Source organism: Myxine glutinosa, chromosome 4 (assembly GCF_964187855.1).
Source record: "Myxine glutinosa chromosome 4, kmMyxGlut1.1, whole genome shotgun sequence".
NCBI classification, from domain to species: domain Eukaryota; kingdom Metazoa; phylum Chordata; class Myxini; order Myxiniformes; family Myxinidae; genus Myxine; species Myxine glutinosa.
In genome coordinates this window covers 163,048,585-163,074,667 of record NC_136264.1, presented here as the reverse complement: position 1 = coordinate 163,074,667, position 26,083 = coordinate 163,048,585, and the positions used below count along the sequence as shown (strand labels likewise).

Genomic DNA, 26,083 nt, shown 5'->3' with positions numbered 1-26,083 from the left:
TGAAGGGAAAGGTGTATGCTGCATGTGTGAGAAGTGTTATGATTTATGGGAGCGAGACATGGGTAATGAACGAAGAGCAGCAACGAAGGCTGGAAAGGGTGGAAATGCGAATGGTTTGGTGGATGTGTGGAGTATCGTTGAGAGAGAGGAAGACAAATTATGAATTGCGAAAGATGATGGGAATAGAGCCTGTGATGGACGCTGTGAAGAGAAACAGGTTGAGATGGTTTGGTCATGTGTTGAGGAAGGATGAAAGTGACTGGTTGAGAAGAGTGATGAAAATGAATGTAGAAGGAATTAGAGGACAGGGAAGACTGAGAAAGACTTGGCTAAAGGTGGTGGAAGAAGAAATGTGGGCAAGGGGGTCAAACAAGGGGAGATGCAGAAAATAGGGCAAAATAACGAAGATTGTCATGGGGCCCACAAGGCTAACCCCCACTCTAGCAAGGAAAATGGCCTTAAAATGCCTGTTGTTGATCCTCAGCCAATGATGCTACCCCGCAGCCTTGTGCTACACGCGAAATAAGAAGTCTGTCCTCCTTGGACCACTACATCAGCTCAAAAATCAGCTAATGTCAATTCCACCGACGAGATCTGTTTTTGCACTCTTCTCATCAGCTGCAGACATCATTCCCGTTTTCATACAGCCTGAACACTGACCATCAGTTTGGATTCTTTCCCAGTCACTCAACTTTAGAGACAATTCTGCTAATCGCAGCAATGGTTTGAAGCCCTCCATATTAAGGGGTCAGGATCCTCTCCCTGGATTATAAAGGCGATCGCGGGCATTCGACAGTAGTCATCCTGCTTTGTGCCTGTGGCATAGAATGCAGCCTTCATTGCTGTATTTCTGCCCTCTTCCACTCATGCAGTCAATGTGTTACAAACAAGGGAACTCTCTCCTCTCGTCCTAGTGGAGGCTGGAGTTCCCCAAGGCAGTGTGTTGGGCCCGATCTTGCTCCCCATCTACACAGACGTCTCTGATGCTCTGGAAAACCTTCACTTCCTTTCTGCAGACAACTCCACATTGTGTCGTACAGTACTCCCATCAATCTGCTAGGCAGACTGCAACTACATCACTCTCCTGATCTGGAAATGATTAGATGTTGGTTTAAGAAATGCAGTACGTCTTTCAATCCTGGAAATTTTCACTGTCTCACCCTGTTGTTCCCAAAGGATCATCAAACCCCCTATCTATTTCCATAGTCCACCACTGGAAGAGGTTGCCGCTTGAACTTCTTGGCCACATGATCAGCCGTGACCTCTCCTGAACTAATCACATAGCAAAGCAGGCCTCCAAAGTCAGCTGCAGAATGAGTGTCCTCTGTCGATCCACTTTTATTTGGAAAATCAGAAATGCTTACATTCTACAAGGGCTTTTCAGTATCTCAATGGAGGACTTTTCACCCCTATAGGTTGGTGCCCCAGCATCTCATCTCTCCTGGATTCTGTGGAATGTAAAACAACATTATGGGAACCCACCATGATGAGGCAGAAGCAAAAGTTCTGTTGATCTCATCGCAGGTAGGTCTGTAGTCTGTTTATTAGCTACTCTTCGAAATTTCTCCCTCTGCTCTCATTCTTCCAACCATACCCAACAACTCCATGAAAGTTCTTTCAACAACGATCAATGGCATTCTTTCAACGACATTCTTCCAACAATGTTCTTCCAGTAATTTAATTTCCAAAATCCAAACTGAAATGCGTACACACCTCAACAACTTTGTTCCTCACTTCTCCTATAAATGGAACTGCCTTCTCGAGACCGTTCTTTCCCACTCTTCCCTCCAGGAATTTCAAGCAGGCAGTGCACTGCCACCTCATGTCATTTGCTATCCCGACCCACAATATTGTTGACTCAATCAATGACTCCGCCTAGCTCAATGCTCTTACTTGGCTCCTCCTCCTCCAACTCCAATCCCCTGCTGATCATGTCCAATTGTTTCCCTGCTACTCCACTGCCATTTCAACCACCTTGCTCTTCCAGGAACCTCACTTGTGGAGGAAAAAAACCCCACTTTAGGATGAAGCAGCAAAAAAAGGACCCCACTACTCGACAACTGGTTTCCTTGATGGATAACTACAAGCATCATTATTCTCAGGCGGACAACATGAGGAAAAACACAAAACAACAAATTTGGTTAAAACTTTGTATTCCAGATATAAAATTTACCGTGCAAGTTCAGTTGTGGAGAGTGGTTTCTCGACCAGCTCTCAGGCGGCATTCTGCAGTAAACCACATTGGTTCATTTGGGTTTAGGTCAAGGTTCTATGTTGGCACCCGCACATTTAAATTTAGTAGTCCTCAAACCAATTCCTCGTAGACACAGTGGCACAGCAAGGTAAATTGTTATGCTGGTAAACGTAAGGGCTTTCACAATGATACTGTAATGCAAAGTTGGTGGTACAGTATTGTCCATAACGTCACAATAATAGATTTATAAAGCACATTCTGGTCCGACAGGATGGTGCAGGTTAGCACATTTACCTTCATGTTGTCTCATCAGAGTTAGATTTTCAACCCGACCATAACTGGTCTGGGCTGGCAGTTGTGTAATGAAGTATGCCAACCCTTAGATGGACCTTAGGTGTCCCGTCTAGCATAAGGTGGTGGATGTTCTAGATCCTACGATGTCCTTTGCAAAGAATAGACGAGTCAACGCCGGCACCCTGAACAAATTACAAATTCCTGCCCAAATAAGTTCGAGTCGAAAGGCAGGTCAGGTCAGCTGGTTGGTAACAATGCGTGGGCCAAAACCTCCACAACGGTCTACCCATTAAAGTAGTAGTCGATGAAGCACACGTTTCTTTGCAGTGTGGGAGGGGGTGGGGTAGTGAGGGGAGAAAACACAAGTTGGGATGGTTCATTTTTAATATGGGAATGTTCTCCCAAACTTTTACCATTACAATTTGAGTTAAGAATCTTCTTTCCCATCCAAACACTTTGCTCAGCACGAATTCCTCCTCCCAGGAACTTTGGAGGTGGTTTAAGGCAAATGTGTCAAACATGTGGTATTTACACTTACACTAATATATATATATACATTTTTATATAAACACGATTTTTCTACAATCCAGTCGAAACGCACTCATTCTTGAAGTTGCTTTCTTATCCACCATCAAATTTCTCCATTCATAATATAATGAAAATAAAAGGTTGAAAACCCACATATTAATCATAAATATCCCAAAGGTCCTGTACACCAGAAATAAAAACTACGTTGCTTTTGTGCCTTTTTCGCTCGTACAATTATGTACAGTAACACCGTCTTCCGCAAGATTGCCGAATTAAGCCCGGAGCAGTCGAAGCGTTCACCGACCCCGTCAGCTTAAGCCACAGAGGTTATGCAGTCGATATAAATGTAACAACAACTCAACACAACGTTACTCTTACCTTTCAGCACAACATACGAGGTAAATATAATCCAACACAGTTCAGCCAATCTGGATTGAGGATGCAGACAGTCCTTACTGTTGGTACGTGCTCAGCAATTATCCCTGCTATGTCAGTGAAACACACAAAAGCCATTACCTTTCCTTCTCCAATGAGAACATAATAATAATCACACTGCATTATCATTGTCCAATCCACCGCAACAGTATTTTTTTAAATCAACCATTTTCCTTGGCACGAAATGCCAGAGTAATGAAAGATTCCATTTGGAGTGTTGCGTTAAAGATGGACGAAGTAGGAAGGAGCCGATTATCTTAATTACAATATGTACAACTATCTTCTGTCATGTGTTTCTTATGAGTTTGAATGAAACAGTAAGAAGGTGAACCAGTGATGCTCGGACAAAACACGATGCAATCGGTGCACCAGTTGAAGTGGAAGGACTGTCGGCTGCTCGCTGATGAAGCGACTGACAGCGAACATGCGGATGCTTTCCGATGGAGTCCCAATGATCACATATTGGAGTCGGGGTTGAAGAACAAAGCAGAGAAAGCAAAAAGCAGAAAGACCACACCTCCAACAATGGTCACTGAAAAAAACAAAAAACAATAAAAAACAAATAGAAATATACACATCTGCTCCGTTATAGGTAGATATTTAGCTCTATAAATATGATGGACTTTAACCACAAACAAAACAAAATATTTCACTGATTGACATTCCAAATCCCTGAACATGAGAAACACACTTTTACTATGCCAACTCAAACGACAAAACATCCTAAAATGCAAAGCCTGTTAGCATCTATTTTGCACGACTACTCAAACTAAACTAGATGAAAACAACAGCTAAAAAGAAAAAAAAAAATGTACATTTTAGAAAGTAATTGTCTCCATATTCTCATGATAAGAGTTTGTTGAAAATTCGATGGCAAAAGGCCAAATGAAAATTTATGCCCTGGACAGACGTACAATCCCAAAACCCCTTCTCCCGCTGTGCGAGCAGACGGGCTAACTCCAGCTCCTACTTTCATTTAGCTACTACTACCAAATAAATAATTTTAATTCAAGCATTCAACTAAAGTAAGGTATCCCGGCTGGAAGGTGCTCACTAATATACAGGGCAGAGCTGTTGGATGTGAATGTTGCAGATGAAGGTTGGTACAGGGGTCTATCTAAGGTATGGTACTTCCCAATGGAAGGCCGCCCAGCACATTCTAAAGATACGACAGATTAGTTACGAGAGACAGGAATTTCCTTCGAGGACGGGAAGCTTGGTACAGTGACCCAGTGTGCGCCATACTTTAGGCTGCTTTGAAAATCAGTATAAAAAAATCTGCAAAAGCACATCAATGTGCTATTGATCGAGTTTGTCTCACTGTGAAGAAAGGCATTAGGTTCAGTGATCCACGCTTTACATTTCATTTCGCGTTGTGGCAAGTGTTGCTACGTTCATGGCATCCTTGATGCGATGGTGCCATATTTTTATTGGAGAAGTCAAGGGAGGAAGAAGATGTATGGTGATTAAAAGTGAAAAGCTGTTGAGATGAGGAACCACCAATGCACAATGCACATTTCAATTTGTTTTACACAATGTGGGAATTCAAGGTGTTATAATGTCATACTATAAGCTTCAAAGTTTGTTCTCCCTACAGGATTCTTTAAAAAAAATAAAAATTCTTGCACATTAAGCAAAGTCAAAGGAACAGACTCTGTGCATACCTGTTCTCACAGAAATGCGCTGGGCAATCATGCGCCCTCCAATGACAGCTAGGCCCGAACAAAGGCAATGACCTGCCGTACCTCCCACTGCCACTCCAATTGGGTCCTGAAGTTGAAAAAAAAAATGAAGGAATTTATACAAAGCATGGGAGGGGGGGTTAGGGGGGGCTATTCTCACATGAGGAGGGGGTGTTCTTCACAGAAGGAGGTTCTGTCAATTCTCTTTCTGAGCAATCCTCTCCAAGAAGTTCTGTCACTCAACCTTTTGGGTCTCACTATCTAGTATCTACCATGATCTTTCCTGGGAAAACCACATTTTCAAGTTGGCCTACAAAGCCAGTCGTCGACTGGGCATCCTCCGTCGTGCAAAATCCTTCCTTGGCACACCTGAGCTCCTCACCACATATAAGGCTTTCATCTGCAGCTCAATGGAATACTGCTCTCCCCTCTAGGCTGACTCCCCTGCCATACACCTTGCTTAGCTTGATGCTGTGGAAACCAAGACTGTTAAGATCATTTGAGTCTCCTGCGATGAAGCAGAGTCTATACGCCTACCACTTCGCCGTTGGAAACATGTCGGTGGTCTCTGTCTTCTACCACCTCCTTTCTGGTCTCACAGTGCTTTGTGCCCATCCCACCCAGGTTTCTGCAGGGCACATCAGGTCCACCCTCAAACCCCCTCTGGTTAAACGATCTAAATCCAGGGTCACTATTCACCTCCACTCGTTTGCTCTCCTCTTTTTTGCCCCCACCTGTGGAACTAACTTTCACATTCTCTTCAATATCATTCTTCTCTCCAGGTCTTCAAGACAGCTGTTCACCAATATCTCAGATCATCCCAAATTCAAAGCCACAATAGTCTCTGCCCTCATTAACTAACCCCGCCCCACTCTACCCCGGATCCATCCTCCTTCCAAATTTACAGTTTTCCCTCCTAAGGGTTTCCTTCTTTATCCATCTTGCACACCCAATGCATCCTCTCCTACCCCCCATCCCTCCCCACATCCATTGTTTCCCAAAGTCTGTCTCTATCTTGGCCTTCAACTCTGCTGGTGGGGTTTCCCCCCTCTACTGTTCCTTTTGTTCTGTTGTGTCCTGCTCCATTCAGTGCACTAATACTAGGTTTTCCATGAGCCTCGCCTATGTATACAAAAAAGGTCAACAGATGTGTTTGTCTGAAGTCAAATTCAGTATTTAATATCTGCATGTGTGTACATGCTTTGTGCTGCAGTTCTTCCACAAGCTTTAGAACATGGAAAAAAAATTACCTTGGCCCTTACTTACCTCACGTGCAGCTAGTACAATGGTAGCAAGCTGTGAACGGTCTCCCCACTCAGCCAGGAATGTGAGAACAAAAGCTTGGACCAACACCGGTGACAGAAATGGGAGCCAGCGTCTCCGAGGAACTGGTGAAGTGACCCCTGCCTCAATCTCAGCTGGACCAATGGTTTGCTTACTCAACTCCATCTGCCAACCAAAGAAGCCACCAATGACAATCAACCCGGGTTAAAGAGAGGATTACAAAGCTAAAGAGACGAGTTTGGATTTTAGAAAAAAGTTACAATCATGAACCTGTAACCATAAATGGTGAAAAGGTGGCAATTGTTAACAAATATTCAAAAACTAACCTTTATAACTACACTAATAGTGGGGCTGCTTAACTGATGAATTGTGCCTTTTCCCTTAAAAGCATGAAACTTGGCACATGGCTAGAATACCCCAAAAGAAAGATTTTTAGTCCAGGGGGCATCTCCAATTTCACCCCATATGGCGGCCATCTTGAAATTCAAGATGGCCGTCATACAAGACCTGTTTTGATGAATATCTCCATAATTAGAACAGATATCAAAATGGTTGAAGTGCCTATACCTACATTTTTAGGGTCTAGGAATCCAATGGCAACATAAAATATTCAATAGTATATGGCAGCCATCTTGAAATCCATATAACCACTTATTTATAACAAACTAACCTTTGATGAAAATACCAATGCTGTGCACACAAAATCAATGCAAATATTGTATCTTCTCAGGAAGTTGAATCCATTTGGTGTTAGCTCACTCATTATGTGTATGTTGACCAATTCCTTGCTGATCAGCATTTTGTCATTTTATTTGGATTCTTGGCCTAGTTATCAAAATGTGTGGATGACGTAAAGACGGAGAAAGGTCATTACACTGGCATTTAAAGTGGGTGGACCTTTAATCTCTTTGGAGTCTTTATATTTGTGAGTGTTGAAAAGGAAGACGCATGTACAGTATGTATCGACGAACGTCATTTCTTGAACGGTCTTTTAGAAAAACTGCCATCAGGTAGACGCTTCTGTTCTACGCTAGCTATGAAGAAAATTTTCAAAACGTCATTTATACCAGGTGCAATTCAAATGTTAAATTCAAATTATCAGCCATTTTTCTGTTTCATTCATCTTCCATATCTCACTTGTTATCCTTATTCCTTTTGCTATTTGATTTTCTACCTGATGTTTTGAATTTACTGTGCCACTGAAGAGGAATTTCCTTGGATATGGGACAACAAAGATTATTATTATCATTACCTCCACCACCGAAGATGGGTGGAGGTTATGTTTTCACCCCTGTCTGTTTATTTGTGAACAAGATATCTCAAAAAGTTATGGACAGATTTGGACGAAACTTGTTGGACAGGTTGCGTGTGTGGGTGACAAGGAAGAATCGATTCAATTTTGGTGAAGATCTGAATAAGGATTCAGATACGATAATTATTTAATTTTTAAGTGATTCTTCATCATTGAGAGATCAGGTGAAAAGCGATATATAACATGACATTTAAAAACGTTATGGACGAGTTATGACTAAACTTGGTGGACGAGTTGGTAAAGTGACAAGAACAAGCCGATTCGATTTTGGTCCAGGTCCGAATCCAGATCCGGCCTATCAGTGGGATACAAAACAAACTTTAGCCTGGAGGAGTTATGTGCTCTACCGAGTGCCGCCATTGACAGAAGTCAGAAACATTGCAAGCACAAATTGCATCCTTGATTGAAAGTCTGTACAGCCGTTGCATCTATGATTTGTGACATAGTAATGGAGATATGGGTGCTCATTTACAGTCAGAATGGGGGTGGGATGGGAAGGAGGGGAGTGGGAGGTGAGGGGGTGGGAGGAGGGGAGCAAGTAAACAGTTTTGACAAAAAGAAAACAGAGGTTCATGAGGATAATTTTACAAGTCCATTGAAACCATCCTCAAAGTTCTCCAAACTTTGAAACATACTATCACATTAATGGGGCCATTTTCTAGACCCATCTGTCCTGTGAGACAGCCCTGAACAAAAGTGTTCTGCCTTATTCCAGGACCCCGCAGATGCCCTCACAGTCATCGATTGTGTGACCTGCCAGCCAAACAGTTTGTAATGGCCGATCCTCCGAAAGTGAAAAACGCTTTTCAGTGTGCTTTTGGTGTTAAATGCCTGATGCCACAATAGCTCACCTGGTCTTGCTTGATTTACGGCCGGTTTTACACAACGAAACCTACTCTATATCGTCTTCAGGTTAACACTCACTGTCTCCACAACGCACATTTTACAAGACGACCTGCACTGACAATTTATCTGATACAAGAAGGAATCTAACCTACGCTGTCACACGACATTCTTAGCACAATCTACAGTGCCTTCAGAAAGTATTCACACCCCTTGATTTTTTTCAGTGTTATGTTACAGCTTGATTTTAAAATGGATTAAGTTGAGGTTTTTATTAGTCCGTAGCAGTGTAGTCCATAGCGCAATGCTGTCTGGAACAGGGTTCGTCTGTCCATCTGGTGTATCCATAGATGTCCCTCACAAACGTCCAATCAGAGCTGAGGGCTTGGTCACATGACAGGGGGACAGGAAATCCTTCATTCAGCATATCCAAGCCTGGCTACGCTGTTAGACCATCGGTTTTGTTTCACTGATCTATACATAATACCTTACCTAATATATTCACAATATCATAGTAGAACTTTATTTTTAGCAATTTGTACAAAATAGCTAAAAATGAAATACAGAAAAAAAAAAAAGAAGGAAAAAAAAAAAAAAAAAAACTTACATAAGTAGCTAACCCCCGAGTAAATACTTTATAGAAGTGCCTTTAGCAGCTATTACAGCTTCGAGTCTTCTTGTGTATGTCTGTATCAGTTTTGCACATCTGTATTTGGGGAGTTTCCCCCATTCTTACTTGCAGATTTGATCAAGCTCTGTCGAGTTGGATGGGGAGCGTTGGTGAACAGCAATCTTCAAGAGTTTCCAGAGATTTTAAATGGGATTCAAGTCTGGGCTTTGGCTGGGCCACTTTAGGACTTTCTCGTTATTGTTCTGAAGCCATTCCAGTATTGCTTTGGCGATATGTTTGGGGTCATTGTCCTGTTGGAACAAAAATCTTCACTGTATCATTAGGTCTTTTGAATTCTGAAGCAGGTTCTCCTTAAGGATTTGCCTGTATTTGGCTCCATTCATTGTTCCCTCTATCCTGGCAAGTCTCCCAGGCCCTGCCACTGAAAAACAACCCCATAACATTATGCTGCCACTACCATGCTTCAGGGTACGGATGGTGTTAGATGGGTGATGGACTGTGCTTGGTTTCTGCCAGACATAGCGCTTTGCATTCAGGCCAAAGAGTTCAATTTTCGTCTCATCAGATCAGATAATATTTTGCCTCATGCTCTCAGTCTTTCACGTGCCTTTTTGCAAACTGCAGTCATGCTCTCATGTGCCTTTGTCTCAGGAGTGGCTTATGTCTGGCTTCACTCCCATAAAGCATAGATTTGCAAAATGCTGCAGAGACTGTTGACCTTCCGGAAGGTTCTCCCATCTCAGTCAAGAAACTCTGTAGTTCTGTCAGAGTGGTCATTGGATCCTTGGTCACCTCCCGGATCAAGGTCCTTCTTGCCCAGTTGCTCAGTTTGGTTGGACGGCCAGCTCTAGAAAGAGTCTGGGTAGTTCCATATTCTTTCCATTTCCTAATGATGAAGCTCACTGTTCTCTTGGGAACTTTCAACACTCTAGCAATTGCTTTATACCCTCTCCAAGATCTATGCCTCCTCACAATTCTATCTACAAGTTCTATGGACAGTTCCTTGGATTTCATGGTAGAGTTTCTGCTCTGACATGCACTGTCAACTGTGGGACCTCGTATAGAAAGGTGTGTTTTGTTCTAAATCATGTCCAATCAATCGAATTGGCCACAGGTGGACTCCAATCAAGTTGTAGAGACATCTCAAGGATGATCAAAGGAAATTGGATGCACATGAGCTCAATTTGGAGTGTCATAGCAAAGGGTTGAATACTTAATGACTCAAGACATTTCAGCTTTTCGTTTTTAATCATTTTGTAAGTATTTCTAAAAAAAATTAAAATTCTACTGATATTATGGGGTATTATGCGTAGATCAGTGACACAAAATCTCAATCTAATCCATTCTAAATCCAGGCTGTAACATAACAAAATGTGAAAAAGTGAAGGGCTATGAATACTTTTCGCAAGGTAGCTATGGACTCCCCCCCTCTTTTTCCCCTTCCACGTAACAGTCCCTTTTAAAATAAACTTGATCGTGAACGTGTGCACAAATGTTGACAAAAAAGATGTATGTGTTCACGATAGTTTATTCTTACGTTTTTGACATAGGTTGATTTTACTTATAATTATTTTCACCAACAATTAGCAATAATTAAAAAGTTTGGCAAATGATCACATCAAATATACTCAATCATTCAGTCATTTTACTCATCACAGAAAATCGTGACCTCAATGAGGAGACTAGGCCATCTATTATGATCCTGGATTTTTTTTAAATATTCTACGATTTTCACAATGTTTTCACACAAGCTAGGCTCTTAATGCAATTTTCCCATCTGGGTTTCTACACCTGCCTGTGTTTCTCATTGCCAATAATTCACCCAACAGTAGAAGTTTTTTTATTACAGGTTTTCCTCATCACACCTAAAAATGTACCCAAGATACTTCAATTTCCATCTTTCTATCCGGTTCCCCAATCGCAAGTAATACTTGTATCGCCTCTCTTTGGTATACATGGCATACCGAGTAATCTCCTCCAGCACCATAGGCTTCAACGCTTCAATCTTTTCTATCTGCTGCATTGATTGTGTTTGGTGCAACAGGGATGACAGGCATCTTAACAAGAATGGAAAACTATTCTTAATTGTTTGAAATGCATCTGCAGAAATAGCAATGTAGAAAAACAACTTTGATCACTCATGAAGGTACTACTCAAGAGGAAGAAGACATCAAAGGCTGGAACTTAGACTCAATAAGACTATTATATTGTTACAGACGCGGTTTTGGATGTTGGTTTACCGAGCGGTTTGGTATGACCGCGTCTGCACAGTTTACCCGATTATACTCGAACGTTGGCCGAGTCGCGCTACGCTAAATCAATTGAGGAAAGGACACAACGGCTGGGTTAAAATGACACGACACCAGGGGTACAGTTCTCAAGACCTCCGGAGGAGGTTATAATATTTCGGAGGTTAGATTACAAGGACAAGAGAGACAGCATAGGAAGATAGGCACTTAATCACGGTCTTATAGTAACCCCGACAGACGACAGATAAACAGGACTAGACTGACTCACACGGGGATTGATGGCAAGGAAGGGCAGGTAGTCGAGGCTCAAGGTGCACCTTGGCGCAGGGGCAGAATCGACCCGGTCCGGTCCAGAGATGCGGGAGGTCTCTCTCACTGGCGGTGGCGTCTGTTTCTCCTTCGTGGCTGTGGCGCATCTGACGTCACGTCCGGTAAGTGGCTGCGTATATCCGGCGGGGAGTGACACGCCCTCGGCTCGTTAGCTCCGCCCCAGATGGAATCGGCCCATTGCTTCTTATTGGGTGCGGGGGTTACCGGGCTCCGCCCTTGACGAGGAGCTGACAGCCAGCCCCTTCGTGGTAACCCCGTGGGCGCACATGGCAATGGCGGCTAACCAAGCCGGTGTGAGGACGCACACTCCCCGCACCGCGGCCGCGCCGCCCCCGCTGTGGTTGTAGTTGTTGTTGTTGTTGTTATTGTTTCATGGGGAAGATGGGAGGAGGTATGGGGAGGTCCTAAACTCACTACTGGTGCCATACAATCACATTCTGGTGCAACGAAGAGTCAGAATTAATGGAAACGAGTCCTTAACTGACATAGACTAAGAATAACTAGCAAGATGTCCGAAAGTTGTCTACGTGAGATGCGGTGGACCTGGGCACGACATTTAATGGGGGAAGAAGGGGAAGGTCGGTTCTACAGAGTGTTGTTTACAGACAATGGGACTAGGGAATGGGGGATTGGGGATAGTTGGGGAGTATTGGGGAAATAGGGGAATATTTACAAGCGGATATGGAGGCCAAATCCCATATCCGCAACATTGCACCCTTCTCTACCCTCGGGGCGTCCCGACCCGATAAATTTTTACCTATTTTAGTGTGGCACTCAGATGTAGTTCCCTCTACTATTAACTCTACCCTGAGTGCGACAGTTTTACAGATATTCACAAATGAGTAAATATGTCCCCCTGCGACGTTGCACCCTTCTCCTCACAGAAACACACCCACAGGATAACCGAATCGCGGAAAGAATTCTCAAACTAAACATACAGCCGGTAGGGAGCATTATTTACACAAGACTACGCTGATATTTACACTACGATCCAGGACCTGTTTTTGGAGGAACACATGCAGATGTTATGCATAGAGAGAGCACGCATGCCAGCATCGATACACCAACCCACGAGTGCTCTGTGGCCTTACGGCCTTTAATAATGTGCAGAGCACCCCTTCCAAGCACCAAAAGCACCACCCTTATTCATACAGTCAGCACCATCCGGTGCACCAATAAAGTGTTTATAGTCACCGGTGGTGTCGCAGCCGGCCGATGTTCTGCCGCTGGTCTTGCCTTCATGTGGTGCACTTGGCCTTCTTGCCTCTTTCAAAAATAAAGAAAGGCGCCAACCGCGTCCATTTCTAAATTGTGGCCGTCAAGGGGGCCAACTATTAGTGGTTCACCTTGTATGGCATAGGTGCCACGTTGACCCATAGGTCCATCAACGGGTGGTGCTTGGCCGCAAAAGAACTGCGGTCCATTGTGGGTGGCCACCAAAATTGCGGTCCATATGGTGTATCGATCCAGGCAGCAAGCAGCGAAAGTGCAGGCCCACAACTGCGGAGCCAGCACCTCTCTCTCCTCTCTCTCTGCCCCAAAGCCAGATCCTCGGAGGTGGGAGACAAAAGAAGCAGACAAGTGAGTAAGGTGGTAAGGGCGCAAAAGTGCACGCAATGTAAGGTAATGCACACTGGGGGCACATGGGAACCAGGTGAGACAGGTACGTTCCTACCGTACGCCCCCCCCCCCCACCAGGTAACCTACATGGCCCCTCCCTTACCCCTTACTGTATCCACAAAACACAACACTACCCATAAACATCTACTTTACAAATCAACAAACGTCCCTACTGTCTTCCCCGTTCCTCCCATAAACCAAATTCGTCTTCTCTCCCTCCTAACCAATCAAATTTGCCATTTTCAACTCTCATCAAAATTTGCCATCTCCAACTCAACATCATAATTTGCTATCACCAATTCATCATCAGTCCCTCCTAGGGAGGGAGAGATGGAATCACCCCAATGTCTCATCCACGTCGTGATGCGTCTCACAAATCCTCACAGCAATTCTCATTTCCTGCACACAGAACAAAGAAAACACAGGTGTGGAGTCATCATCATCACCTCAGGTAAGTGGCTGCGTATGGTGCGACAGGTTCATCAATCCTAACTATTTCCTAAATGACTTTAACAACTTTACATTACCCGGGGTCTTTCTCCTGCCAAACCATTGGCCCTCTTACACTATGGGTTCTAAAAACCAATTCCCATTGACCAAACTGTGGTGCTTTTCAATTTGGGGTCTCACTCCCCCGATTCATCTCCCGGTGCCCTCGCACAATTTCTGGGCTGTGGCGTGTACCTCTCCCAGTGGGTCTACCCACCTGCACACCTCCACCACTGCAGTTGCCTCCGAGCTTACCTGCTCCTTACCCTAACCTAACTACCTGGGGAAGGCCCTCTGGCGCTCTCCCCACTCGGTGCCCTCTCTGGCACTGGGCTACCCGGGTCCGTCCTCCGGATCCTCGGGCCCCACTGACACTAACGGCTCCCAGAGCCCACCTGCGGCCTCACCTGGCCGACATCCTCACAGTGGTGGAGTGCCCAACCAACTACACACACTAACAGGCTACACGCCCAGCCATTTCCACAACACTAATGCACCCATCCACAATACCATTCTGCGACCGCACCACAAATGCCAATATCCAACCACAATTTACCTATACCCTCTACCTAACACTTACACTACCCACCCCGGGTACTCGTGAAAGGGGTCCACTCTTCCCCCATCCACACCTTCGCACCATGCACACCACTCCGTACCACTTACTCCAACTCTCTCCACACACCTGTACTTGCACACCTGTGCTCTCACTCTTGGTGCCACCTGCACCCTTCTCTCCCCAAGCGCATTCGCGCTGATCCACAACACTCACTACTCACACACTGCTCCACACACCTGTCCAGTTGCACACCTGTGCAATCACACCTGTTCAATTCTCAACCACACGGCATCATCTCATCTAACTACTCCCCTCTGAAACTCGCGCTTCCCAGTCGTCCCTTTAAACTATTGCGCTCCCTCGTCATTATCATCCACACTAATCTACCTGCATCCCCACTACAGGTATCAGTCACTAACTAAACTTAACGTTACCTAATGTCATCTTCTAGGGCCCTATCAATATCCTAACCCACCCGGGCTAGTTTTCACTGCCATACACCCCATAAACTATTGCTCCTTTGCCCCACCATGGGAAGGGTGGCAGGGATGCCACCCTTACCCACCGGGCCCATCACTCACTACCAATTTTGCACATCAAATTTCAACAAATCAAAAATTTGGCCAATCACTGCCCATCATCTGCCAATCATTACTGCCAATCCTTTGCCAATCATCAAATTTTGTTTTTCTCTAATTTTGGGGCCAGAACACTATCCTCATCACGCGTCTACTCACTAATGCCTCTCGGTGCGCCAATTCCTGTCCAAAGCCCGGCTTCGTAAAGCCAAGCCATGATTTGCGGGTTGTTCTGTGCTAGCGGCTGGATGCGTCCGGCACTCGGTGCAGGGACGGGGGCTTACCCGGGCCGAGATCCCACGCACCACCTCGGCGTGGAGCCATCCAATGTCCCGATCTCGACCTGCCGGCACGTCTCAACAAAACGTGGTCGCCATGACGACCCTTCCTATCCAGCTGCCCGCTCCACCTAGTGGAGCCTGGACGCGGCCGTTCCACGCGAGGCCCGGCACGCACCGAGGGCCCAATTCGGCTATAAGTCGTTCTAACCTTTAACCCGGTCACCGTCGATGCTTCACCTGGACGCTTACAAGCATACACTACCCCTTTCGTGCTCATACATCCAGCTGTTCCCATGCTCCTCGTACCTTTCCTTACACACCTCGGTACACCCATTCCGCTCACCGACTTGGTCACACACCTGACCACCGAACACCTTGGCACACATTCGTCGCTCGCACACCTCACCAACACACCTCTTCGCGCCCCCTCCTCGGTCACCTCCTCTGTGACAATCACAGGTGTGCCCTCACTCGCACACCCAACCACGTGCCTCACTACCAATTCCAGCGTGCATTCCCACTCACGCTCTACCATTCCAGGTGTGCTTCCTTTCTCACCTGTCGCAACCAACTCACACTCCGTGTCACTCTTACTACTCTCACCCTTACTCTTGACAGCGCACTCTTTCCTCATGCACCCGTCCGTTACACACCTTTCTCGCGCACACTCTCCCGTTACACCCTCTGTAACACTCACCACAGGTGTGCATTCTTCCTTCCCTTTGACAGCGCACTCTTTCCCCATGCACCTGTCCGTCACACACCTTTCTCGCGCACACTCTTGCGCACACTCTCCCGTCACACCCTCTGTAACACTCCCCACACCGCGCTTCCATGTGCTCCCTCGCACACGCGCTACGACCGACTCACTCTCGCCAGCACCCTCACTCCTTGGCACGCACTTTTTCCTCACACACCCCAGAGTCGGACTTTCTCGCACACCTCCTTTTTCGCACACCAGACCTGTCGCACACTTCACCAACGGCCTCTCACGAACACCCGGGTCCATCTCGACCCCCAAGCTTCTTAAATCACCTGGCGCATCATACGCACGACCATATTGGTCACCACTTACACCGGGTCCTCTTCCTCTTCGCTTCTCCTCCATCACCTGCGAATCCCTCATCCGGTTAATGAGCACATCATCACGATCCAAATACAGACTTTGGACCAATTCTTTTATCTCCTCTTTTATCTCTTTCTTATCCCCTCTCCGTCGCTTCTTAATTTCGCTCACCCCTTCTTCCACTTCTTCTAATTTCTGCTTCACCTCCTTTATTCCCCGGTACGTCTCCTCAAGCTCGTCCTCCAAGGCTACCTTGACCGTTTCCATGTGTGTCCTCACCTGCCGGTCCTTCGTCTCCATTACCTCTATCACCTCGTCCAACCTCGTTGTCAGTCCCTCACGTACCATCTGACATTCCCTCTTCGTCGCTATTAAGTCATCTTTTAGTTCTTTCTGTGTCGCCTTTAACCCTCCTAATACCGCAGTGTTCCTTTGAACCTGCTCCGTTAGTCCTTTTTGTCCCTCCGTCAGTTGTTCCACCTCCTGCGTCAGGTCCTCTATACCACCTTGCAATTTTACAGTCCCCTTTCTCACCTCCTTCTCCATGCGCTCCTTACAGTGCCTCACCTCCTCGCGCACTCCTCCGACCTCCTCACTCACTCCTCTTCTGATCTCTTCTCCCATCACTTGCATCTCCTGCCCAGATGCCACCCTCATCTGCTCCATTTCCTCCCTGTGAGCATCCAGTTTGGTTTCTACCCCCATTCTGACCCCCTCTATCTGCTGCCCCATTTGTTTAACTTCCCTTTCCGCTTGGTCCCTCATGTCCCTCAATTTGCCTTCCATACTGTTTTCTAACCCCTCTAACCCCTTTTGCATCCCTTCCATTTGATTCTCTTGAGCGGCCATTCTGTTTTCTACCCCCATTAACCCCTCCTGTATTTCCCCTAATCTATTGTCTAATCCCTCTATTCTACTTCCTAACCCATGTTTCACCCCTTCTATCCCATTGTCTAACCCCTCTAATTTCTTGTCTAATCCCTCACCGGTACCCCTCGCTTCGTCCCTCATTACCCCCATTTGGCCCTCTAATCGCTCACTATCAGCCCTCATTTGCTCACTCTGAGCATCCATCCGATTCCCCATTACCCCCATTTGGTTTCCCAAGTTACTCCTCAGGTCTTCACTTGTCTGGACCATGAGCGCCTTTATTTGTTCCATAAATAGGCCCCAATCCATCGGCGGCGCTGTGTGCGAGGCCGCATAACCATGTGTGCGAGGCCGCCATTTTGTGCGTCTGCTACCCTTACTGCTTCGCTCTCCTCATGTCCCTCAATTTGGTCCTGGGTCGACCCTGCCTCACTCTCCTCTACCGGAACCCAGCTGTCTTGGTCTGCCATAGCGCGACTTTCAAAATTCGGGTTTTTATTTTCGTAAAACAAAATCAAATTTCGCCGTTATAATTTCGAGCGCGGGAAACGCGCTCCGGATCGAATTCCACTTCCCGACACCAAAATGTTACCCTAATGGTACAATTGGTGTTCCAAAATTTGGGCCTAACTGAATTTAGTCCCAGGTCCGAATCCAACTCCTCGACACCAAATTTTACAGACGCGGTTTTGGATGTTGGTTTACCGAGCGGTTTGGTATGACCGCGTCTGCACAGTTTACCCGATTATACTCGAACGTTGGCCGAGTCGCGCTACGCTAAATCAATTGAGGAAAGGACACAACGGCTGGGTTAAAATGACACGACACCAGGGGTACAGTTCTCAAGACCTCCGGAGGAGGTTATAATATTTCGGAGGTTAGATTACAAGGACAAGAGAGACAGCATAGGAAGATAGGCACTTAATCACGGTCTTATAGTAACCCCGACAGACGACAGATAAACAGGACTAGACTGACTCACACGGGGATTGATGGCAAGGAAGGGCAGGTAGTCGAGGCTCAAGGTGCACCTTGGCGCAGGGGCAGAATCGACCCGGTCCGGTCCAGAGATGCGGGAGGTCTCTCTCACTGGCGGTGGCGTCTGTTTCTCCTTCGTGGCTGTGGCGCATCTGACGTCACGTCCGGTAAGTGGCTGCGTATATCCGGCGGGGAGTGACACGCCCTCGGCTCGTTAGCTCCGCCCCAGATGGAATCGGCCCGTTGCTTCTTATTGGGTGCGGGGGTTACCGGGCTCCGCCCTTGACGAGGAGCTGACAGCCAGCCCCTTCGTGGTAACCCCGTGGGCGCACATGGGCAATGGCGGCTAACCAAGCCGGTGTGAGGACGCACACTCCCCGCACCGCGGCCGCGCCGCCCCCGCTGTGGTTGTAGTTGTTGTTGTTGTTATTGTTTCATGGGGAAGATGGGAGGAGGTATGGGGAGGTCCTAAACTCACTACTGGTGCCATACAATCACATTCTGGTGCAACGAAGAGTCAGAATTAATGGAAACGAGTCCTTAACTGACATAGACTAAGAATAACTAGCAAGATGTCCGAAAGTTGTCTACGTGAGATGCGGTGGACCTGGGCACGACATTTAATGGGGGAAGAAGGGGAAGGTCGGTTCTACAGAGTGTTGTTTACAGACAATGGGACTAGGGAATGGGGGATTGGGGATAGTTGGGGAGTATTGGGGAAATAGGGGAATATTTACAAGCGGATATGGAGGCCAAATCCCATATCCGCAACAATATTAAAAAAAAAAAAAAAAAAAAAAACATTTAGAGGATTTTTTTTCAGTATAAAAGCACACAAAACCCGAGTATCGAAGGAGGAAAGGAAAGGGGGTTCACCTCCTTGTCTTTCTTTTTAAGGTCTGCTTGTACTTCCTCAAGTTCCTCTTGCCCCTCATCATGGCTCATCCGTAGGCCATCTCTCAACATGCGCAAGCCAAAAATGGCGAATAACGCTGTAGATAAATAGTACGTGTACAGCCGAGGTATGACCGTTGTGGCGTAGCCAAAAAGCACTGTAATGAGGGGACAGAAACAATAATACTCAACGTCAAAGCGACTTCACTCAGACATAAGAATGAAGAATGCTTTCCGGACAGACAATTTAATAATTTCATCACTTGCATGTTTGTACAAGTTGACAACATTTATTATACTTTGGATGCATTCTAATGATGCGTTGGAGAACTTGTTGAATACCATCAATTACACCTGTTGGCTGCCAGGTACAGAACTGACCTCAATGTATAGCATTGACTTAAGAAGAATTCTGTCATGATCACCGTACAAATTGTTTGTGCAAAATATTTCCAAAACAAATACAAGGTATCATATAAGAATTTTGAAAATAGCCTGGCCCTGGCCCTGTCATCATTTGGTAACCAATACGAGACTCATGTATGCGTGCCGCCATTAGGATAAGGCCCGGTGCGTCTTCGGAGCGCAGCCATTGTTGGCTGTCCTGACCCTAGCAGCGTCCAAATTGTTGCACAGGATTTAGTGCAAAAGTCAACTCATTGCTTAACAAATCCCTAATTTACAAAAAGCAGTTTTTACAGCGTAGCCCATAGGGCAAAGCCGTCTAGAACAGTGTTTGTCCGTCTGTATGTCCCCTCAAATGTATACCAATCAGAGCTGAGGATCTGGTCACATGACAGAGTGATGTGATTACGTCTGATGTCATTACGGTGGTACGGCGGCTGACTCTCCACACTCCGGCATTTTGATTCCAATTTCGTTCAGGCCAAACATATCGTCGAATCTGTTATATATCACAATCGCCATGCTCTACCTTTACGTTTTTCATTCAGTGTGAAACACAAACAAACCGATTATTAAAATGACCATCAAATATCGATAGCATCGGCGTTACGTCTCCTCCAACAATACGGTACGTATAGGCCTTAGGCTTCATGCCTCACCTTCGGTCTGCTTCGGACAAATTAAGCGCAGGTTTCTTAATACCGTAGTGTATCGTTTCAGTAGTATCGTTTTCGTAATAGTAATAATAATAATAATATAGTAAATATGACCATAACACTTTAATCCCAATGTCATAAATACAAAGTTAATGAATTCAAGCGGTGTATGGTTCATGATTCAATGATAAGTGGTGTATGGTACTAACAACCATGGAAGTAAGGAATATGCCTTAGTTTTTTTGATAGCATGTTATTAATCCAACCCTTGTGGGGTATATAGATTGCAGTAGATCTTCCCTCAGTTCTGCAAGTAAAACGTACCTCACGGATGTCGGGATTCCTCCAAATTTCTTTGTTTAATGTTAGAAACAGCATTAGTGACTGTTTAAAAAGCTAATCATGCGTGTTTGTGGTTTACAATATTGTTACATTTGTAGGGGGTAGGCAGGTGACTACTTTAGTCTAGGTAGATTTGCATAAATTAGTGTGCTCCGATAGCCGTAAAGAAGAAGAACCACCATGTAATACGTAGGGATCCGGTAGGTCATGTGTTCGGATCAAGTGTTACGTGTGGCCATACGAAGGGTGGCTCTTGTGCTAACTAGCTCGGGGAATATGGGTAAATTATCCCTTGTATGTCGATACCTCTGTAATTTATCCCTATGTTCCTTTGGTCACCACACCTTAGCCACGTAGCCAGAATCCCACATTTAATCGCCCTAATAAAAACATACTGGAAGCCAGGACATTGAGCGCTGCCACTGACAACCCTGACTTAGGAAGCGCACAGGTCAGGCAGGGCGAGGCCATGCCCCAAGGAGTCATGATTTGTCAGGGTTTTGATTGACAGGAAGGACTGGTAAGAAGACATGCTGATTGGTGAAGCACGACCGATGAGGTCAGAGAGCGGCGTGTAAAATAGTTGAAGCGGCGGACATTTCACCCTTCTCGTTCTGGAGGTTAAAGCGAACGTTTGTGCTTGCTCTCTGCATGGGGAGGCATCATCATAAACGCCCGTGTTCTGAGACTTTGCTGGTGGTCGTGAGGCGGAAGAGCCGGGGACAGCTGCGGTTTTCCCCCCCAAGCAAGAATGATGAGCTGCGCGACAACTCCTGTTCGTTTCGCGCATGAGGCCCGGAGTGAAGCGACGCACAGTGAGGCCCGTTTCGCACCAACAAGCGCATTTCGCGCGCAAAGCCGTCAATGCCCCGGACGATTTTTTTGTAAGGTGTGTGGTGTGGTATCGAATCACGAAATGTGTTTTATAATTGTTGATCATTCAAAATCACAAGTACACAAACACATTCTCCATTCGTCGTTCTTCCCTTAAAATGCCAGACAACTCTTACCAAGTTGTACAGAGTTGCATTTTTTGTGTTTAAATTGTAGTCGTCATTGCACTGCACAAAGATGTGGTCAAGGTTTAATTTGTCTTTCATTGTTATTTTGAGGTATTATTCAACATTTAATTACACAAATATATTCACATAGTAAAATTATCAAAACAATTTTTCCTTTTGCTGGGAAATTTTTTAAAATTCAAACAGTTGTAATTAATGCCAAATAGCAGAGATAATGCTACAAGTTAAATAAAAAAAATGCTTTTTTTTTTTTACTGTCAATTGGCATTAAAAGGTCGTGGCTATTAGAAAAAGAAAAAAAGGTTCTTTTTTTAATATCTCTCTTTCTTTGCAGAAGTAAGGCTCATGGAAGAGCGAGGTGAGGGGGACATAAACTGATAAGTGAGGCAACAGTTGGGTGGTACACAACAAGCAAGGGAATGAATGAATATGAAAAGAGGAGAGATCAGGCAACACTGCAACCTGCAAGCAAAAGTGTTAGGCCACACATGCTAAATAGGAGTAAAATTATTTTGAATACGGATTGGGAGGAGGGGGTTGGGGGGTTGGAGGGAAGAGTGCCATTTAACAGCCTAAGGAAGGTGATTCTATAGACAGGGGAAGTGACGAGCGAGGAAGTAAACCAACAGAGGATTAATGAAAGAGGGTAGGATGGCTAAGAGAGTAGAGAAAAACTAAACAGGAGATGAGGCAGTTAAAAAATGAAAAATAAAAATACAAACAGGCCACCGACCTGCCTGCGATGTGAGAACAGGCCTTGTGTTTCAGACTCATGATCCCAGTAATGTTGAGAGTACAATATTCCACCTTGAGAGGCAGATGTGTTGCAGGGGCAGCATCAGCCCATTGGGGAGAGCAGTACTCCATTGACCTATAGACAAAGGCCTTGTACACTGTGAGTAGCTATGATTTTTTCAAGGAAGTCTTGGAACAACGGAGGACGCCCAGTATGCGGCTGGCTTTGGAGCCCAGCTTTACTATATGGTCTACCCAATTAAAAATAATGAACCTCTCTCAGAGGCTGACCATGGAACTAGATGGGTGAAAATACTCAGCAGCTGTTTAACTTTAAGATATACTCAACAAGTTCCTTTAGATTTTGACGAGGCATCTGATGATTACAGAAACAGCATTCAAGGTGCGGTGATTGCAGTAACAACACAACGCTGTTCAACTTACCCACATTAGAATGGATAATTATAATCAAAACTTATCTTTGAAAGAACAAGTCTATTAAACTATCGTGTGGTGTCATGGTATAACAAGAACACCCACACTGAAGTCACAACCTATGACAAAATCTGGTAACGGGCCGAATAGAAAACACATTTAATACGCTATTAAAAATATTAACTCAACACCTCTAATCCATGTCACCCTCCCCACTGGCTGATCAGAACCTAGCTGATTTTGCACGTTATATCATAACAAGCTGATTCGTCACACGGTCATGGATTGCTTGAACCAAATATGGGGCCGTTCAAAAATTGCGCAACCCTATTTTTTTTAGTCATTTGCGTAATGTAACGCTCGATTTCTGTGCGTTCTGACGGGCTTTATGAAATCTTACTATTATTCGACATACAATTAGATTTTTTGGGGGGTCCCTCATCGTGAATAACAATCGACCCAAACAAAGCCAATCGAATTTGATGCAACAAACCCGGACAGTGTATAATCAGCAGAGGCCTACAGGCCGAATAGGTTAGACCGACTAGAAAACCAAGATGGTGGCCATATCATTTTGTCTCGGTGGTATGGTGGGTGGAGTCAAGCGACAAATGTGGGTGTGGTCTGCCAGCTGTTCGACCAATGGGTGCACATTTCAAAAATCCACCCCAAAAAGAACTTAAACAACAACAGTTTAGCAACAGCAAAGCGTAGTTCTTGCCGACCGGCGACGTCACAGGTAAAATGAATGAATGAATGAATGAAAATAAGGTAAATGTACTTGCTTGGCCGAAACCGAAGGTAAAAATGAAAATAAAAGTGTAGGTGTTCAACAGTCCAATACCAACCGAAAGCAATTTACTTTTCTTCACATGCAAACAGTTTGGAATTATGTAATGATTAAAATAACTGCTTAAATATAACAAATCGATGTTATGGAGATTGTTGGGACCTTTGGTGATGATTACTAAGAGAATAAAACAAAATTTCTTGAATAAAAGTTGAAGTAAAGGTGTTCCCCAAACACACTTCTGAATTATTATATCTCAACTATAAAACAACCTTTTATGGCTCGTTGCTGTAGAGGGGGAAAGCACACAGCAACACACAAGTGGCTGCAACCAAAAGATGTAACAAAGATGCGAAGCAACAGTCATGTTCAGATATTGGTTTTTGGAAATTCTAGGTCGAACGTGGGGGAGGGGAGAGGAGGGGCAGGGGGTGGGGAATAAAGAGCACAAATCATCCCAAAATCTAACATTGGGAAACAAAGGAGGATGTGTGTCGCTGTGTTTTACAAGTATGCGGGGTGACAAAGTACTGTTGACTTGTAGCGGCCAAGCAATTTTGTCAGGAATGAACGGTTATACAAGCCAATTCTGCAGAACAGCAACCGTGGTAGGAGCAAAAACAAAAAGTAATAAAACTATAATACAAGAGTTATAAAATTCAACATTATTGATAGCAAAGTAAATGTCAATAACTGCACTAACCGTACAGCAAAGGTACAGTCACGTGAAAAAGTAAGTACACCCCATGTAAAGTTTTGACTTTTTCAACATATTTCAACATACAGCTATTTGATCTTCATTTCAACAATATTGAGAGATAAAGGTGATATAAAATAACAAATATCATGAAACATTTACATTTTGTAGTCCATTGTAAAATTTAAATAAACATAAATGCAAATTTCACATGTGGAAAAAGTAAGTACACCCTTGGCTCTAATAGGTGGTATTGCCCCCTTTGGCAGAAACAACCTCAAGTAGGCGTTTCTTATAACTGTCTACCAGTCTCTGACATCGACTGCGAGAAATTTTTGCCCACTCCTCCATGCAGAATTATTTCAGCTGTGCGATGTTTGAGGGGTTTCTTGCATGCACAGCTCGTTTCAAATCCCCCCACAACATCTCGATGGGATTTAGATCCGGGCTTTGACTTGGCCATTCCAGAACCCTCCACTTCTTTCTTTTCAGCCATTCCTTGGTGGATTTACTGGTATGTTTAGGGTGATTGTCATGTTGCAAGGTCCACCTTCGGTTGAGCTTCAACTCTCCCACAGATGGCCTCACATTATCCTCAAGCACCCTCTGGTACAATGAAGAATTCATAGTGAATTATATGATGGTGAGCTGCCCAGGCCCTGACGCAGCAAAGCTGCCCCAAACCATAATGTTTCCACCACCATGCTTTACAGTTGGTATCAGGTTCTTGTGGTCAAATGCTGTCTTTGATTTTTGCCAAACATGTCTTCTGGTACTGTGGCCAAATAGCTCTACCTTTGACTCATCTGTCCAGAGCACATTGTTCCAGAAGTGCTGGTCTTTGCCTCGGTGTTTATTGGCAAACTTTAGTCTTGCCCTGATGTTCTTTCTGGACAGAAAAGGTTTCCTCCTGGCACACCTCCCATGTAAATCAAATTTGTGCAGCCTCTTTCTAATGGTAGACTCGTGCACTTTGACAACAGTGGCAAGAGCTACCTGTAGGTCCCGTGATGACATTCTGGGGGTTCTTGGAGACTTCTTTCAGCATCTTGCGGTCTGCTCTCGGGCTGAACTTGCTGGGGGGGGGGGGGGGGGGGGCTGGGCTGAACAAGTTGGCAGTTGTTTGGAATCTTCTCCACTTGTGGAAGATCTTCCGGACAGTCAAATGATTGATTTCAAATTGTTTGGAGATCTTTTTAAATCCCTTCCCAGACTCGTAGGCATCTATAACCTTCTATCTGAAGGCCTCAGAGAGCTCTTTTGATCTAGGTATGGTGAAGCCGCACACTTCAACAACAAAGATCAAACCAAACTAAATGTCTGAGGTTTAAATAAGACAGGTTCCTCCAAGATCCTTTCTAAGATGTTCTAATCATTTGCACCTGAGCTGGTGCACATGATTCTAATTTTAAAGTATTTGAAGTTGTGATAAATGTAGAGGCGTACTTACTTTTTCCACATGCGAAATTTGCATTTATGTTTATTTAAATTATACAATGGACGACAAAATGTAAATGTTTCATGATATTTGTTATATTATATCACCTTTATCTATCAATATTGCTGAAATGAAGATCAAATAGCTGTATGTTGAAATATGTTGAAAAAGTCAAAACTTTACATGGGGTGTACTTACTTTTTCACGTGACTGTATTTCAATATAATTTTGTATGAATTTCTATTTTAACAAACCCCACAAAAAAAAAACAACATAAGAAGAAAGGAACAGAGACAGAAACAGTGATAGACAAAACAGGGATAGAGAGACACAGAAACAGCAAAAGACAGACAGACACAGAAACAGCAAAGGACAGAGACAGACAGAAACAGCAAAAGACAGAGACAGACAGAGACAGACACACAAAGACAGAGACAGACAGACAC

General features: G+C 44.8%; 1 protein-coding gene across 1 annotated transcript in view; it reads right to left on the bottom strand.

Annotated features, from left to right (window-relative positions):
- Positions 1-2,854: 2,854 nt before the first annotated feature.
- Positions 2,855-26,083, bottom strand: part of TMEM165 (transmembrane protein 165) — a 31,023-nt gene continuing 7,794 nt past the window's right edge. Inside the window, exons 3-6 of the mRNA XM_068113945.2 lie at positions 19,100-19,275; positions 6,400-6,582; positions 5,116-5,221; positions 2,855-3,983 (exon numbers count right to left, since the gene is read on the bottom strand). Coding sequence (XP_067970046.1) covers positions 3,907-3,983; positions 5,116-5,221; positions 6,400-6,582; positions 19,100-19,275 — 542 coding nt within the window. The 3' untranslated portion in view covers positions 2,855-3,906. The remainder of the gene's footprint in view (positions 3,984-5,115; positions 5,222-6,399; positions 6,583-19,099; positions 19,276-26,083) is intronic.